Below are 16963 nucleotides of genomic sequence, written 5' to 3'. Positions count from 1 at the left end.
TCAAAAAAAATGATCTTATCAGATCTGGCATCACAACCCAGGGTTGCATCTCAGTTACATCTTACAGTCCTGCAGTGATACAACCACTATTGAAAAAAAAACAACCTTGACCCCAATGATCCTGGAAATTTCAGACCTACTTCTAAATTATCGTTTATTTCTAAAATCCTGGAAAAAGCAGTCTTTAACCCTCAGGTGCTCTTCGTTTCGGAGTCACACTTGTTATCTTCCCGGTCAAAAGTGACCGGACACCTAAAAATGAAACTTTCTAGTTAATAAAAATAGTTAATAAACAATACAGTACTGAATGAGTATTATATATTCAGGATTTTTACTTGTATAATCAGAGCTATAGCCTAACTATATGATCAAGATTATATATTCAGATGTCATATGTTATCAGCTGGTGTCTACAGTGATATGATATGAATCTATAGCAGTGTACAGTAAATGGGATTATTGCACATACACTGCAATATAATTACACTTACACTTACTAATTACACAATACTTACACTTACTGATGTTCAACAAATTACTTAAGAAACATGCATTTCGTCCCTCTGAAAAAGTGCACATTTTCACTTTTTGCAGTATATTGTAATGACAGTGTTTTTCTGATTTAAAACAGGAAAAGTTTTCATTCAGCACCAGAGCAATTTGAAACATATCTCTGATTGTTTGCTATTGAATTAATTCATGCATAAAATTATAAAACTGAAAACAGATTGTTTTTTGTTGTATTTTTGGATATTAAACCAAATTAATTCATTAATAGATCTTCTGTCCACTCTTCTTTCTTATTAATAGTTTTTCCACATTAACACGTTTCTATTCCTTTACAGAGTTCTTTATGACTGATAAAGTGTTTCCTCTGGGATCTTCAGTGGTTTTGCCCTGTCAGATTGACAAAAGCTTGTTACAGAAAGGTCTGAAGGTGGAATGGAGAAGAACTAGAAGAACAGAAAGAGACTCAGAGGCTTTAGTTCATCTGTATGAAGATGGAGCGAGTCGAGCAGAGGAACAGCACAAGGACTTCCACAAAAGAGCTCATTTCTCAGATAAGAAGATTAAAGATGGAAACTTCTCCCTCCGTCTGGAAAAGCTGAGAGCTGGAGATGAAGGAGAATACAGATGTACAGTGTACAGGGACGAGGAGTGTGTGTTTTCAACCAATACACATTTGGACCTGGGTAAATCTAAAGAAGAAAGAAATGGCTGATGTTGTAGCCCTGATCAATATATGATTACACAGCAAAATCCCCAGTGTTAAATCAACAGATAAAAGTGAGAATTATATAAACTCTGAGCAGAGTGTTAAATGAACACTGAAGCAGTGTTAAAGTTAATGAGATCATTAAGGGAATAATTGAGTGATGATTGAGCATTATTGAAGACACCTGATGTTAACAAGCAGAATCACTGAAGGAGAAAACCGTAATTCTTAAGTCACTATTATGGGGATCTGTGTTTGCTTTAGCTGGGCTCTTGACCCTTATTTCTTTAACTTTAGATTTAGTTTAGCTGCAGTACATGAGTTATAACAGCCAGATGAACAAATAGAAAAGTTGATCTGATGCTGATGGTTGTGTTTCAACATAATCATTAATTCACAATCATTTGACCTGAATCACTGAATCACTGGAGTGCATACTACATTGAATTTCACACACTTTTGCGTCATTATCTGCACGCGGAGTTCCCACACAAAACGCTCGTCTAAACGCAGAATAAAAAGTGATGACGCAACGCCACTTTTGCGTTTTCTCTTTAGAATCGTTTCCGTGTAAACATAGCCTCAGTGTTCATTTAACACTCAGCTCAGAGTTTATATAATTCTCACTTCTCAGTGTTAATTTAACACTGGGGATTTTGCTGTGCACTATGAATATATTAAGCAATGTAGTTACAGTAAAAATAGCATTTCCAGATTTTTGACCCATTTAAGTGAAAAATATAATTGTCTGGGCAGATCATATATTATTAATTATACATAAACGTGTTAATTTTGAATGAGCAGTGTTGTGGCAAAAACAATAATTAAACACACAGCATCACAGCGTAAAAGACATGTACTTTAAAAGGTATTTATTTCTTTAAAGGAGGGTTGTTCAAAAACACACCCTACGATGGAACAAGACCTGGCACACACTGCAAACAGACAGAATTTATATCCCCTCTCCAGAGTCCCTTTCTCCTGTAGTTTTCCGCTCTCACCCTAATAAAACCAGTTCTTGCTGGTTAGTTCTCACACCTGTGCGGTCAAAATGCTGAATAGCCCCCTTTGTCTTTCTTGACTACCCATGCTAACGAATTTAGACGCTCTGGGGTGCGTTTCCCGAAAGCATCATTAGCCAACTATGGTCGCAAGTTGGTCGCAATTTCCATTGAACTCTATTGGGAACGACGTAACTTGCGACCATAGTTGGCTAACGATGCTTTCGGGAAAAGCACCCGTCTGACCATTTGCTTTGTGTGTGTGTCTTTGTTTCCACCAGGTATGCAAAGAAAAAACATGATTGAATTTATAAGAAAAACCCACACAACGTCTAAATAAAAACTAAAATATTATTTTTTCCACAACAGCAGCAACATTTATCAGCTGGTTCTGGATTTGTACATGCGAGTCTCTTTGGAAAGTAAATTCCCACTCAATTACAAGAAATAAATCCCAGTTAGTAGAAGGACTTATTGTGGTTTTGACCTGTGAGAACTACATCTATTCTCAGCAGAAACTCATTATAACACAAATATAGACTGATTTGGAGAACAGCCTGTTGAATGTCACTTTGGTGTTCTTCATGAGTGATTCGTCCGAGACTCAGTTTAGAGACTCAAGTAGAAAAAGTCACAACAGAAAATAAGAATTTCACATATATAATTCAGAAAACAAAGCAAATGAAACTAAGTGCCTTGAACAAACTCTGATTATCTTTCAAAGCTTTGATTAAATAACAAACTTTACATGATCCACATCCAGTGGTTATTTCTTCTTCAGAAGCGCTTGATGGTGATTTTCTCAGACAGATTATATAGCCTATAGCCGATCAGATTCAAGAGACTTGAGGAAAGGTTATGTGCTTGTGTGTGTGATAAGACAGTGTGAGTGGACGATAATCGGTGTCAGAATAACAAAATGGACCTCACTGTTTTACATTTCACATAAATGTTTATTTTTCAGGATTCATTGTGAAACGTTGTTGTCACACACCTGTTCCTCTGGGATCTTCACTGGTTCTGCCCTGTTATGATGAAAGACACACTGGAATGGAGAAACTGAAGCTGGAGTGGAGAAGAACAGACTCAGAGACGTTAGTTCATCTGTACGAAGATGGAGAGAGTCGAGCAGAGAAACAGCAGTGGGGTTATCAGGATAGAGCTCATTTCTTTACTCAGGAGATTAAACACAGAAACTTCTCCCTCCGGCTGGATAATCTGAGAGCTGAAGATGAAGGAGAATACACTTGTACAGTTCACAGTGGCTTACCTCAGAATCGCAGGACATTTTCAACCAAGATTAATGTGTTGCTGACACTACTAGGTAAAGAAAAGAGCTCTGTACTCTTCTATCCTTAATCAGTGTGTTCAGTTATTTATATTACACCTGTGTTTCCAACACAGTTTCATTTAGGTATAAATGGCCAGAAAGAACAGATATATGTGTTTTAAATAAAACTGAATGACCGATGATGATAGTTTAAAATAAATGATTATTAAATCTGTATAACTGACCATGTGTTGTGTGTTTTCTCTCTCAGACTCGGTCTTTCGTCTTCAGATGTTCCTCGTCTTCTGTCCAAATATTCTGATGTTTTTTGCTTTTGTCCTCTGGGGTTTTTCTGAAGGTCAGTGTTTCAGTCCTGGAGTGCATTATAATGAATAACTCATAAATGTGTATAGATTTACAGTAATGGTGTTGTTTCAGGATCTGTGTTTGAGTCGGTCTCTTGTTCTGCTCTGTATTTCCTGAGGCCTCTCATGTTGCTCTGGACGGCTCCGTATTTTGATGAGTGTACAGGTATGGCTCATTTATTACTATTTATAGATTAGTATAGTATATTTTTCACATTAACTGACAGTAATTTTGCATTCAATTCAATGTTTTACTGGCATTTGTGTTTTATTGTGTTGCTGTTGTAAATTATATTGTGGATGTAATTATTTCATCTGTTCTGTTTTACAGGCAAGATTAAACAATGGGTTAAACTTTTCAGTTGTGAGGCAGAATATATTGTTTTCTCATCTGTTTTTTACTCAGGTAAATAAACAGTTATGATCATAAACACATTAACAGTTGAACAATAATTACATTTAAATGATGTAATGTTCTCAATATCCAGCAGGAAATCTTAAAAACCCATGACATTAACACTCTGAAGTGTCTTGTGTTACTGTTGTATTTTTGTCATTATTCTACACATGTTCAGGGCTGAATCTCTGCGTGACACATGTATAATCCACACCGCTTCATTATGAAAAGATTGCATTAATTGTTACAGTAGACATCATTTAGTGACTGAGACTGAAGCTAAAGCTGCTTCTGAATCTCAGCATGTGTCAGGGGTCATCAGCAGCACAAGGGTCAGGATCACACAGAGAATGTGTCGTAAAGTGTTTTTATAATTCCTCTGATCTGTATTTATATTTTGCTTTTCTATTTCAGTGATTGTTGTTGTTTCTCTTCCTTTATTCCAGTTCTGTTTAAATATGCCTATGAAAAAGGTCTGAATTACGCTGGATCTGAAGGAGTCGTGATTATAGTCCTCTTTGTGATCACGCTCCTGATCAACCTCCTCTGTATTATTTTCTGTAAGTATTTCCTTGCATCAAGAGTCGGTGACATATATGAGCTGTCAATCGTGTTTTGCCAGGTTAATGGAGTTTACTAAAGGCATCAAATATACAAACAGTATCAGACCTGATTTGAGCTTTTTAATGTATGAATCATTCATTGTTATATATATAGTCCCTGACATCAGCAGTTCAGGCGTCTATAGAGAAAGACACACACTTTATTTAATATTTCAGAAGACACACGTTACACATGTTCTGGTTATAAAGATGATAATGATGCTTGTGTGACACTGATCTATTCTTTCTCCTTCACTCTGCGATTTGGTTTACACAAACGTCTCCAAAATCCGATAGAGACCATATGTATGATGGCTTCAATCTCTGGACGAATCCCCCAATGAATGCACGAACACAATACTGACTGCTGTAAATCTGGTCACTGCGGCTGTTGAATGAAATAAAACACCCTTTTAGTGGTATTTCGCTGCAGGTATAACTGACCTGAATATAAAATAAAATATAAAATAAAATTAACCTTGTGGCCTTGCTAAGGAGAGTGCGGCACGACAAGTGTTCACAAAGAGCCATATAACTAAGAAAAGATATGTCAAAGGGTTAGTTCCAGGGCTTGACATTAACTTTTTTGCTCACTAGCCAATGTGGCTGGTGGTTTTCCAAAGTTACTAGCCATGCAGCACTTTTACTAGCCACATTTTTGTTGTTGGAAAATTAGGTTTTATATGATTAAAGTTGACAATGGGGTTTAAAACTTGTTAAAATGTAATATTATCATTACATCTTTATTTTTTATTTTTAGAGTAGTAGAACAATTATCGAGCAATGAGCAAAGAATAATTTTTTTTTCTAAGAAAAAATCCACAATTAAGGCAACGGGATTAAAACTTTATATAAGCCTATTTGACAGTTTTGGAGACTTTGAATTGTTTGTTTTGCATCAGCATTTCCTCAGAGCTCTGACTTATTAATTATCATCAACTGGAGATATGTCCACCTGAAACAAGTATAGACATACAGGACTTTATTTTCCAGATTATTCCCCAAAACGCATCTCCTGCTTTCTTTCATGGCAAGATTAATTTTATTAAAACATAAAATTAACTCTGGAAAGATAGTTGTGATATGACGTGTGTAACAAGGGCCCTCAACGTAGGTTGGAGCAATGGACCAGTTTCTAGGTCAGTGGAGAACAGAATATTGGCAGTAAATGAATCACAGACATCAAGTAAGGAAAGTATTTGTAATTTTAAATTGAACAGTCACATACATAAAATGAAACAACAATAATAACAAAACAATAAAATAATACACAAATTATAAACCTTCTGTGGTCTTTTGAGTTTCTTATCTTATTCTTTCAAGGTTTAAATCCTTTTTTTTTCTTTTCCTTATATCAGTTTAATCAATGTTATCTATTTTTGTCTCTGTTTACATATGTCTTTAGTAAGACTCTTATTAGATTGTTCTGTACTTCTTTTGGACAGCTCCCTGTCTTTCGTTTTTTATTTTAGAGTTTAAGGTTCTTATTCTACTCTGCTTTTTGTGCCATAATTTCCTATACCGTGTTTAAACAAACCAAAATAATCCCTTAAACAAAATAAAATGATGTAAACAATAATTTGACCAACTGAAACTTCTTGTCACAATGAAATGGTAAAAGGAAATTCAATATTCACATGTGACTCACATTCAATAACGTTAAATAAACAACACCCTTGTTTTAACTCTTTGTTTGAATTGTCTCTTGAATATCGTCCAGAAAATCCTTTAAGAGATCCAGTGGGTAAATGCACAATCAGTTCAATCCTACCAGTTCGAAGAAGTGGTCCAAACAGAACAAAGCAAAGTCCTCCTAACTGAAGAAATTGATGTCTCTGGCGCAACGAAAACCTTGTGATACAGCAAAAATGTCTTTTCCCCAGGCTCAGAAATCAGCATTCAATTTTGGGTGACTCGCCATCTCAAATCCATGAGAGAATTTTTTCCAATGAAGCAGTAAACCTGACCTGTTTTACCAAAACAGTGTCATTAACATTCAATATTACTTTTTTTTTTATAACTTTTCTGCTCTTTAAACAATGTTTAAACATACAGTTTCACTTTCCTGACGAACGTGTGATATCTCACAGGCATATTAACAATTTGCAAATCAATATACATTCATAGCTAAGCAAAAATATTACTCAACATTTCAAAAATCACATTAACATTCAGAAAATGTGCAATATAGACTTCACAGTGTGCATAATATGCATAATGACATAAAATACATCCCTTTTAGAAAATAAAACAAAAATAAACTCACCAAATCCCGAGTTTCACAGGTTTTTTTTTAAACACCCGTTTCAGATTCAAAGAAGCTTCACAATCGGCTAGCATCTGCACTCAAATCAGCAATCACCATTCTAAAATGATTCATCATCGTCAACCACAAAGTATTATAAAGTTGCTTATAAGCTTATTAAATGAATTTTAACAATATAAACCTTATTAATCCATTTCTGCATCACTCATCTCGTGTTCAGCGCGTCTCGCACACTTCCGTGTCATGCGCTGACGTCATACACAACTTGTGTACGTGTAATACATCACGTGTTCGGTCAACTTTTTTAATTAAAAGTTTAGCTATAAAAACATGCAATTATATATTATCCATTTATTTATTTTTTTAGTACCAAATTTAACATGGGTTACACTTAGGAAGTGATATTACATTGAGAACATCCTCCTCTTTGCAGGAGGCTGCAGACCTGGAGCCGGCAGTTTTACGCCCCTGACAGTTTTGCGCCCCTGACAGTTTTAAGCCCCTGTTGTTCCTGATGCATCCAGTAGGGGGAGACTACACTTACAGATCTATAGCATCAGGCCTTCTAAAAGTGACATGAATTGAGGTATTTTAAATAATCTGCTAAAGTTATTGTTGTTGATTGAATTGTAATGATGATTATTTCTAAGCGATAAGCTAAGATTCGATGTCAATTGAAAAGATGGGTCTATAATTTACAGTTTTTTACAATCACTTTGCTACTATTTTCAGAACCTTGATGTCATTTTTCAAAACTCTAGACACAAAACTCAAAACGGTTATCACTTGTAACACAGGCTGTCTAATGTTCAAAACATTGCATTGTGCATTCACATTTTTAAAGAAATCTTGCACTTGCACAATCATTGGTTCAAAAAACAAATGTACTGTGAAATAGGCCTAAACAAAACTATAGCTCACCCACACACAAGCAACCGATAGTTTCACTGTCATTTTTTGTACAATCATTACGTAAATGTTGTAGAACAAAATAGGTGATACAGGTTTCATTATGGCACTACATGTACAGTAAACACATCTCTTTAAAGCAGTACTGTAGAGAGAATACACACATAGTGGAATCATTGAACAAAGTGTGTGATATATTGATGCAAAACACTACAATCACAACATAGATTTATTGAATCTCATTATCTTGAAGCTTTCATGATTTACTGTAAAGATTGTGTGTCATGCATTAAGAGTAACACAACAGTTACTTAGCATTTTGAGCAGTTGTATCGATTGATAGTTAGATCACTGTAAGGAAATGAATAGACACTCATTTGAAATGTAATGTGTGAATTGCCTTTTGAAATACTAGTACTTTGATGTTAAGTTGTGTCATATTGAACAGGTGATTTTTGTTGAATGAACAAATGATCTAACTTTTATGTTGTATCCAAGCAATTGAGAAAACGGTTAGAGTTTTTAAAATGTGCATTTTGATCATTGGTTGTGAGTTTTGTGTCTAGAGTGTTGAAAAATGACGTCAAGGTTCTGAAAACAGTAACAAAGAGATTGTAAATAACTGTAATAAAGTCTTTATTATTTCGAGAGACAATAAAAGTTGGCTACTTGATGGTCAGGTTGATGTTCTGTCTGGCTCAAACTTAGCAAACTTAACCACATATAGGTTTAAAAGCTGCCCATAGTCTTCTCTTTACCTGCTCTGTCTCACTCACTTTTAAAATTCATTTAATTTTTATTTTTATCTTGTCTGTCTATACCTTGCGTGACATGGCATCTTCTGGTAAGACCCAGTTTACTCCTTGCATTTAAACATAGCCTACTCCACGTGGTTTCTGGAGCAACATTACAGTGGATATTGGAAATGTGTTAATTACAGTTTATGATGTGTACACAAACACATTTATAATAGGCATGTATGTATATGTATGTATTTGAATGAAAATCTCTCTAAGTAAAGATTCGAACTGCACACTCACTCTTAATATTTTGTCTTGTAATACATACAAACATAATGCATTATAAAGCCCACATTAAAAACTTTGGTCCCATATGGCTTAAATGTACATTTTGGTTTAAGTTTTTTTTAATTTTTATATATATATATATATATATATATATATATATATATATATATAAATGAGATGATCTAATTTTCTAATGTAGCTATATCATAGAGTTTTCTTAAAATAGCTTACTGATATGGACTAAAATGTATGTGCACTTAATGTGTGTTTTATCATACTCTGTCTTTAGTTATTTTTAACTCATTAACTCATATCTCAAGGCTAAATATGGTACATAAATGTAACTTTAGTTCACAACAACATATATCAATCAGTTTCCTGTATATAAAACAGTTTAAAACAATTAATTCTTCAGTAGGTCAAATATCATTACTTTGTCCATCTGATCCAACTATGTGTATTAGCCTAATATTTTCAAAAACAAATCTTCTGTAGGCTGAGTGAAGAGTAAATCCCAACTGAAGATCTGGATGTTTTAATCCTTATAGTGCAGATAACTCCACTGTCTATAACGTTTATTTAAATAAACAAATACATAAAAATTAGTTAAAGTCTAGACGGTTATTAATGTGTTTGTTTCCAGCGTCGTTTTACGTTATTTCGCCATATATCCTTCTCCCCCTACTGGACGCATCAGGAACAACAGGGGCTTAAAACTGTCAGGGGCGTAAAACTGTCAGGGGCGTAAAACTGCCGGCTCCAGGTCTGCAGCCTCCCCATATAGTCTCCTGCTGGTCTGAGGAACTTCTTTTACAGCATCTAAACTTTACTTCCTGTCTATGTTCGTTTCTCGCACTCTTGCTCAGTATAAGAGGCTGTGTAGAGTTGAGAACGGATGAATTATCTGCTGACGACGGGATTTAATAAACTCTGGATTATTCTACATCTCTTCTTCTCACAGGTCAGAAACATGTTTCTAAACACATTCATTTCTCATCTTTAATGAGGAGATTTATTTCATATCAATGAATGGATTATTTGCTATTTTATCAGAAATATTTTAATATATTGATGCCACTTGCAATTTATTGAATGTTTGTGTAACATTGTAACACAGTTTATTCATCATTTGTCCATATATTTCTTTCATAGTTTAAAATTTGATGTTAATCAAGATCTGATAAACTTATCATTGTTTTCACTATTTCTTGCATTTCTTCCTGATTTACATCGAATTTAAACTATGAAAGGAATATATGGACAAATGATGAATAAACTGTGTTACAATGTTACAAACAACAAGAAAGAGTGAAAACAGATGGACTGATATCAGTCATTATATACATACATAATATAATGACTGATATCAGTCCATCTGTTTTCACAGATGTTTTATACACAGATCAATCATCACACATGTCTCTGTATTTAAACCCTGTGTCTTGTTCCAGTGTTTGTGGGTTCTTGATGCTGGTTTCGTTCTCTTCGTGTCTGAGGTTTTGAGTGTGTCACTTGAAACCAAACATAATGAGACAAATCTCTAATGCACTTTAAAATACGTATTTGTATATTTCTGACATCTCTAACGTCTCTTGTCCGTTATAACAATTTGTTGAGTTGTTTTGCACATATTGCATGGAGTTTTTGTAGATAATATTGTCACTGAACTGAGTACAGAACAGGATTAAGCACTAACAATTGAATTAAAAACTGAATTTATCTGCAGTGTGTACTTGATGGGCTTTAATAACTGACAAATATAACATTTTAAGACTTGATTTAAATATTGATTGGTATCAATGCAATTCAGATTCAATTCAGCCTCTCTATTTATATTTTAATAACCAGTTTTGTATCCAATCAGGACAATATATTTGACATTTATCATAATCATTGATTATTCTGAATATTGCTGTGTTAATCTGAGATGTTGTAATAATACTGAGCTCATGCAGATGTTGATCAGATGTTGATCAGGAGTTGATCTGATGTCTCGATATGCTGTTATATCGCTTTAATGAAACACTGTCTGTGTGACTGAACAGATTCAAAAGAAGAGGAGAAAGAAAATCAGCAGAAAACAAGAAGACTGAGAGAAACATGGAGGACAGAAATGACACACAAACCAGAGAATCACGAGAGGAAAGAGGACAGACACTTGTCAGATGTGAGAGTATGGAGAGAATAAAGCCAACCTGTGAGTGTTTGATCATTATTGAACTTTAATCTTTAAATTTTAGTTTTGTTGTTAGATTTACAAATAACCCACAGTTAGGAGAGTGCTACACCAACCCATAGGGTTACTCAAAATGTTAAGTGAGTAGATCTTTGTGCACTAGAATATTGAAGCTTGTGATTGTTGTGATGGAGAACAATATCCAATAAACTCAATATATTTGTGATTTCTAGTGTCCTGTGATCGAGACGGGCCTGTAAAGATGAGATGTGATTCTGATGTCAAAACTGAGGAGAGATTCTCATCAAACCATTCATCATGTTCTCAAGAACACACAACATCACTGACATCATCATCATCATCACTGACATCCATCAGCAGCTAAAGACCTGAACATCTTCATCATCATCATCACTGACATCCATCAGCAGCTGAAGACCAGCAAAAAGTCATATAACTGACGTTTTGGGACGTCTTTTGACCATACGTCAATATTCGCCTTTTTAGGGCCCCCTTAAACGTCGGTAGATGTACTGTAGGTTATGGGATCCTAACTCTACCCCATACCTAAACCTAACCCTAAACCTAACCCGTCATCTTACTGACGTTAAAGGTAAAGCGTCAGTTGTATGACGGCCCGGGATCGCCATCTACCGACGTTTAAGGGTACCCTAAAAAGGCGAATATTGACGTATGGTCAAAAGACGTCCCAAAACGTCAGTTATATGACTTTTTGGGATGAGAATAGGTTGTGAAGACCTGAACATCTTCATCATCATTATCATCATCACTGACATCCATCAGCAGCTGAAGACCTGTGACCATCATCAAACAAACTAAATGGTGGATGATTACTCCGTTTGTGTGGTACACAGTGAGACATGTTACCAACACTAAAATATAAACTGAAACTGTTATATAATCTCTATGTAACTTAATAAAAACAGTTGTATTCTGCCTGTCAGCTGATAAAAAAATACTTTGTTCTTTAGTCTCTTCCAGAAAACACCATTACATCACAATATAATTTAACATGTCATTTAAATTCAACATCACTAAGCACAAAGGCCGCAGGCATCATGCAGATCACTATTTTAGAAACAGTTCTGACCATGAAATAGTTCATTGACAGTCTTATATATTAAGAATATTTTAAACCAAAAACTTTCATATTGTTTAGAAGGTCACAAGTTGATCAATTCAGTTAAATTAAAATTTTAATTTACCAAACTATCCATTTGTTTTCTGACATTTATGTAATTTTAATGCTATGGCCTTTGCAGTTATTTAAATATATCTTTAAGCATTACTCTGGATTTGTATGGTAACACTTTACAAGAAGTAAACTAAGGCTAGAATTAATTAAGTTTAATAAGTGTTGTAGAAGTATTATTCACTGTTTATTAATTTCAACATTTAGTAATACATTTTAAAATTGAGTTTTAATTTCAATTTGATCTGTTATTACGTTAGTTAATGTACTATAAACTAACATGAACGATCAAGATACAATTGTATTGGTCAAATAATAATACATGCAGTAAAACTATATATTGTATATTGCATGCTCATGAAAGCTGTGTATTACATCCTTGTTAACAAATGGGACTTGCAAAGTATTACCTAAATTTACAAATATTTCTAGGTTATAGCAAAAAAAAAAAAAAAAACCCACATATTTGACCTGTAATACTTTAATGTTGGTAGAAGTTCTCATTTTAATATACTCATTTTTATATATCTATTTAATTTAGTACATTTCAGTTCAGCACTATTTTACTTTGAGTGTTATGTTTGTTTTTAATCCAGTATACATTTGAAAAGATATCGGTTGATTAATCGGTTGTCGGCATGCATGGTCAAACCTAAATATCAGTATCAGTTACTTTTTTTTTTTTTTTGCCTTTACAGGAACTTTACAAGGATTCATATGTACCATGTTGACATGTTGTACCATGTTGACCATGTAGAACTTGGGTGCCGGGTTGCATTCTGGGACGTGGTGGCCATTTTACAGCAAGTCGAACGAGGAGAAGAAGCAGAGTTGGGAAAAAGAAAAGATATGTTAAAACCCCTTAAAGGATGTGGAGTTTACCGGGATACGTTTAATAGGGAAGCCAGGGAGCAGTATACTGTATGTCCTCCTGTATTTTAATACTCTCATAACATTAACGTTAGCCTTTCCATCGGACCTGTCAGTCTCTGTACTGTTGTCCTGTTGCTTCCCCCTTGCCCTTCCAGCAAAACAGATGTTTTCAAAGCATGGTTTTGTTTACTTGAAGGCAACCTTAGCGTGATGTTGGCCTTTTTAAGATAACAGCAAACAGCATGGTTGTTGTGAGCGCACGATTTTACACCAATCTGTAAGCAAAGTCAAGTTAGACCTAGCTTCACAACTCGCTTAGTTAATGCAGCAGTTTTGTCATTTTTGCTGTCAGCAGAGGGATAGCAACAGAAAGATGATTGTTGAAAGGTTATACTTTACTGTCGTATCAATGTCAATACAGCAATGGTTTGCCATGGTTGAAATAGTAACATAGCCTGGCTAACGCCAGACCCAATTCTCATTGAGACTTGGGTCTGGGAACCACATGTTCATTTTCTCGTATTTGAGGCGTGGTTTACAAATGCCCGGCGCCGTTTATTGGGTGCTAAGAATGTCTATCAAATGCGCCTGTGCGTAGCTCATAGCCAATCGTTTCAATTAAAAAAACACAAGTATTAAGTACAGTTTAACATAGATGTTAAAGTTGTTATTTGCATTGGAAATTGTTAGCGCTTGTACTTCACAAGTTTAAAAAAAATAAAAATGTAATTTAATGACTAAAGTGTCACCAACTTTAATCAGGTACGTGTGCACACCTGAAAGTTATGCTACTAAAGCAGTAGCTGTATATTGATATTGAAAAGCAACACAATTTAGTGGCACTGTGACAACCACAGTAGGTAGCCTACAGGCATAATGACAATATGATATTAATAAATACCACTTACCATTTATAAGTTAAATGGACTTCGTCGATGACAATGCCTAGCAGGTTGGTACTATAACGTTACTCCGTATAACTACAACTCCGTGGCTAACATGTCTTGCCACTTTGCACTCATCCAGGCCTCAGGACTGCCGAACAGAAGTTGGTATCGACAATTCTTTATCGCGTTTTCTTTCTTGGGACACAGCTGAGCGGCAGATATTCCAAGGCTGACCGCCTCCTGTACCCGGTCCTCCATTAGGGCGATTAATGGCGAGACAACAATAACGACTGGGGTCTCGCGAAGTTTAACGCCAAAAGCGGCTCTTTTTTCTAAATAAACTTGCATTCTAAACTACTTAAAACAATATCTAAGGCTGCATCAAAAGGTAGCTTCGCGTCTGCTGCCATGTTGAATCCATAGATATAAACAAACTACGGTGTGAGGGATAGATGTTGTCATGGTCTTGCTGCTCCCTCCCTGTTCCCTAAATGAGGCGAAAATCTGGCCATGGTATCCAGACTGCCTTTCAGCTTGAATAAAATTGCGCTGCGGTAAGGCAGTATGGGGAAACCCAGACTAATAGTAACGCCAAATTAAGACACACGACTGAGAGGGAGAACGTCTATACAGTGTGCAGTAGTCTGAAAAGCAGTAAAGGAGGCAATAAACATGGCGGCCACGCCAAGCAATGGTAAACAATGATTACTAAATTTCTCTCTCATATTGCTCTTCCTCATAACCACTGAAAACAGTCAAAAAATCGAAAACAAAGTCCATTTATTCTGGACATTAAGTGTTTCTGCTTCACATTCGCGACTGTCGACTCCCCACCGTTCTCATTATATATAAGTCCTAATTTGGAAAATGCTTTATGTGGTTTCCTAAACAACTATCACAAAATTATTGCAGTTGTTGCAGTGCTATGAACAGAGAAACGTGTAGCCAGCGAGTCCTAAATGACTCAAGATGAAATCTGGTGGGGACACGGACCCATCGTCTCTACCGAAATCAACAACTGAGACACAGACTGGATATAAACTGTGTTGAACCTGATTGCAACATTGCTCAGTGTGTATTTAATGGCGCTTTTCCACTGCATAGTACGGTACGGTTCGGCTCAGTACGCTTCGACTCGGCGCGGAACAGTTCGGATCGCTTTGCGTTTCCACTGCAGTAGTACCCCTTCAAAGTGTGTGGGACTGATCGTTATTTGCGCGCGCCTCTACTGCCATGACATCATCTTAAAAGCGCCACATTTCAAACCCACAACACAGGAACAATGGAGACTATCGAGGGGATGGTGTTCCTGATTCTCGGTATGTGGTTGTTTTTAACTGCTAGACGGAAAAATGTGTTTAAAATGAGGCTGATGGCAGCAAAACAAAATACTGCTAAAAAGTGTCTTGTGTCGCAAATCCAATGACGCTAGTAGTGACGCTGGTAGTGACGATTCTGTCTGACCAATCAGTGATCTGCAGTGTTTCACGTCACATTTTAGTACCGGTACGGTACGCTTGGAACCTCAACAGACCAGGTACCATTTAAAGCGACCTGAAGCGAACCGTACTGTACCGTACCATGCAGTGGAAAAGCACCACAAGTGAGCCGAACCGAACCGTACTATGCAGTGGAAAAGCGCCTTTAGAGGCAAAATATAACATTTCATAATTGTGTGCAGTTATATTTGGACTCTATAAAGCATTCATCTCTTCCTTGCAGCTCCGAAACATGTGTGTTTCTGCGCCAATGTTAAAGGATCAGTGTGTTTAGTAATTGTCCCATGTAAAACTTTAACAGCCATGATATAATAAAATGTGTTAATTCACAACATCCTTTATTAAACCGATTTGACGAATTTAAAGTATCTTTATGGATGTTGTCGTAATGCTGAATCGATTCATTTGTTCAAATAGTGCTTAATACGAGCCGTGTCATACAGAGGGCATGGTGTCACGGTATTTAAAGGGGAAGTTAATACAAGTGGTCCTGAAATTAATACCAGAAATACTAATGTTGCTTTTTAAGATTTAACTAGCGGGTTAAGGATTCGCCTATAGAGCGTCAACATAGAAACACATGCAACACGTGGAGTTCCTGTTTGTCTGTTGCGGTTGGCATAGGTGTAAGGCATAAGTGTCTGAATTGCAGAAGACCCACTTGTGGTTTGCTAATTTAAAACGGTTTGATTTCTAAGAATCTAATTTGTTCTTTGGTCGTGGTGGAAAAACCCCCTTCTAAGTATAGCGCTTTGAGTGCAGAGAAAAGCGCTATATAAATGTAATGAATTATTATCATTATCTTATTGAAATAATGTGGATCCCTGATCAACTGTAAGATTTGTTTCATGTATTTAACTTATGCTGCTGTAAAATATTTGCATATGGAGAGAGAAACACTTCGTACTAGTTCTTGTCTTAGGACAACTTTGAACTTTTTTGATCCACTTCATCAAATGTCGTGTATCGCGCACACGTTTGATAATCTGCTTAGAAGCTTCTTTTAACACATTCATTTTCAAGAAGTTGCTATCAGTAGTCCTTCTTTCTGCTTTTATTAAAGACTTCCTTAAAGTGGATCCTTAAAGGGATAGTTCACCCCAAAAATGTAAACTCTGTCAGTAATTACTCTCTCTCATGTTGTTCAACCCCATAAGTTCAATCTTCAGAACACAAATGAAGATATTTCTGATTAAATCTGAGAGCTGGATCACTCCTCCTCTACTGTAATTGAAATTTGCCGTCCCAAAAGTCATTAAAG

The 16963-nt window shown here is 35.7% G+C and overlaps 1 protein-coding gene and 2 long non-coding RNA genes across 3 annotated transcripts; 2 read left to right on the top strand and 1 right to left on the bottom strand.

The window, feature by feature from the left end:
• Positions 1-853: 853 nt before the first annotated feature.
• LOC148997584 (matrix remodeling-associated protein 8-like) lies at positions 854-4876 on the top strand. The gene is made up of 7 exons (XM_089117368.1): positions 854-1193; positions 3182-3541; positions 3759-3845; positions 3926-4018; positions 4184-4258; positions 4696-4809; positions 4872-4876. Exons 1-7 carry the CDS (start codon positions 854-856, stop codon positions 4874-4876), a joined length of 1074 nt encoding a protein of 357 aa, XP_088973494.1.
• A 1162-nt stretch (positions 4877-6038) lies between these two features.
• Positions 6039-7376, bottom strand: LOC120488930 (uncharacterized). Its single transcript, XR_016146347.1, has 3 exons — positions 7299-7376; positions 7118-7217; positions 6039-6818 (listed from the first exon to the last, which is right to left on the bottom strand). It is a non-coding gene; the product is annotated as an uncharacterized LOC120488930 (long non-coding RNA).
• A 2522-nt stretch (positions 7377-9898) lies between these two features.
• LOC148997583 (uncharacterized) lies at positions 9899-11595 on the top strand. The gene is made up of 3 exons (XR_016146346.1): positions 9899-10015; positions 11100-11251; positions 11464-11595. It is a non-coding gene; the product is annotated as an uncharacterized LOC148997583 (long non-coding RNA).
• Positions 11596-16963: the final 5368 nt, after the last annotated feature.

Source organism: Pimephales promelas, chromosome 2, assembly GCF_988280905.1.
Source record: "Pimephales promelas chromosome 2, fPimPro1.hap1.1, whole genome shotgun sequence".
NCBI lineage: Eukaryota > Metazoa > Chordata > Actinopteri > Cypriniformes > Leuciscidae > Pimephales > Pimephales promelas.
Note: the sequence above shows the minus strand (reverse complement) of the source record. Positions and strands in the feature narration are given on the sequence as shown.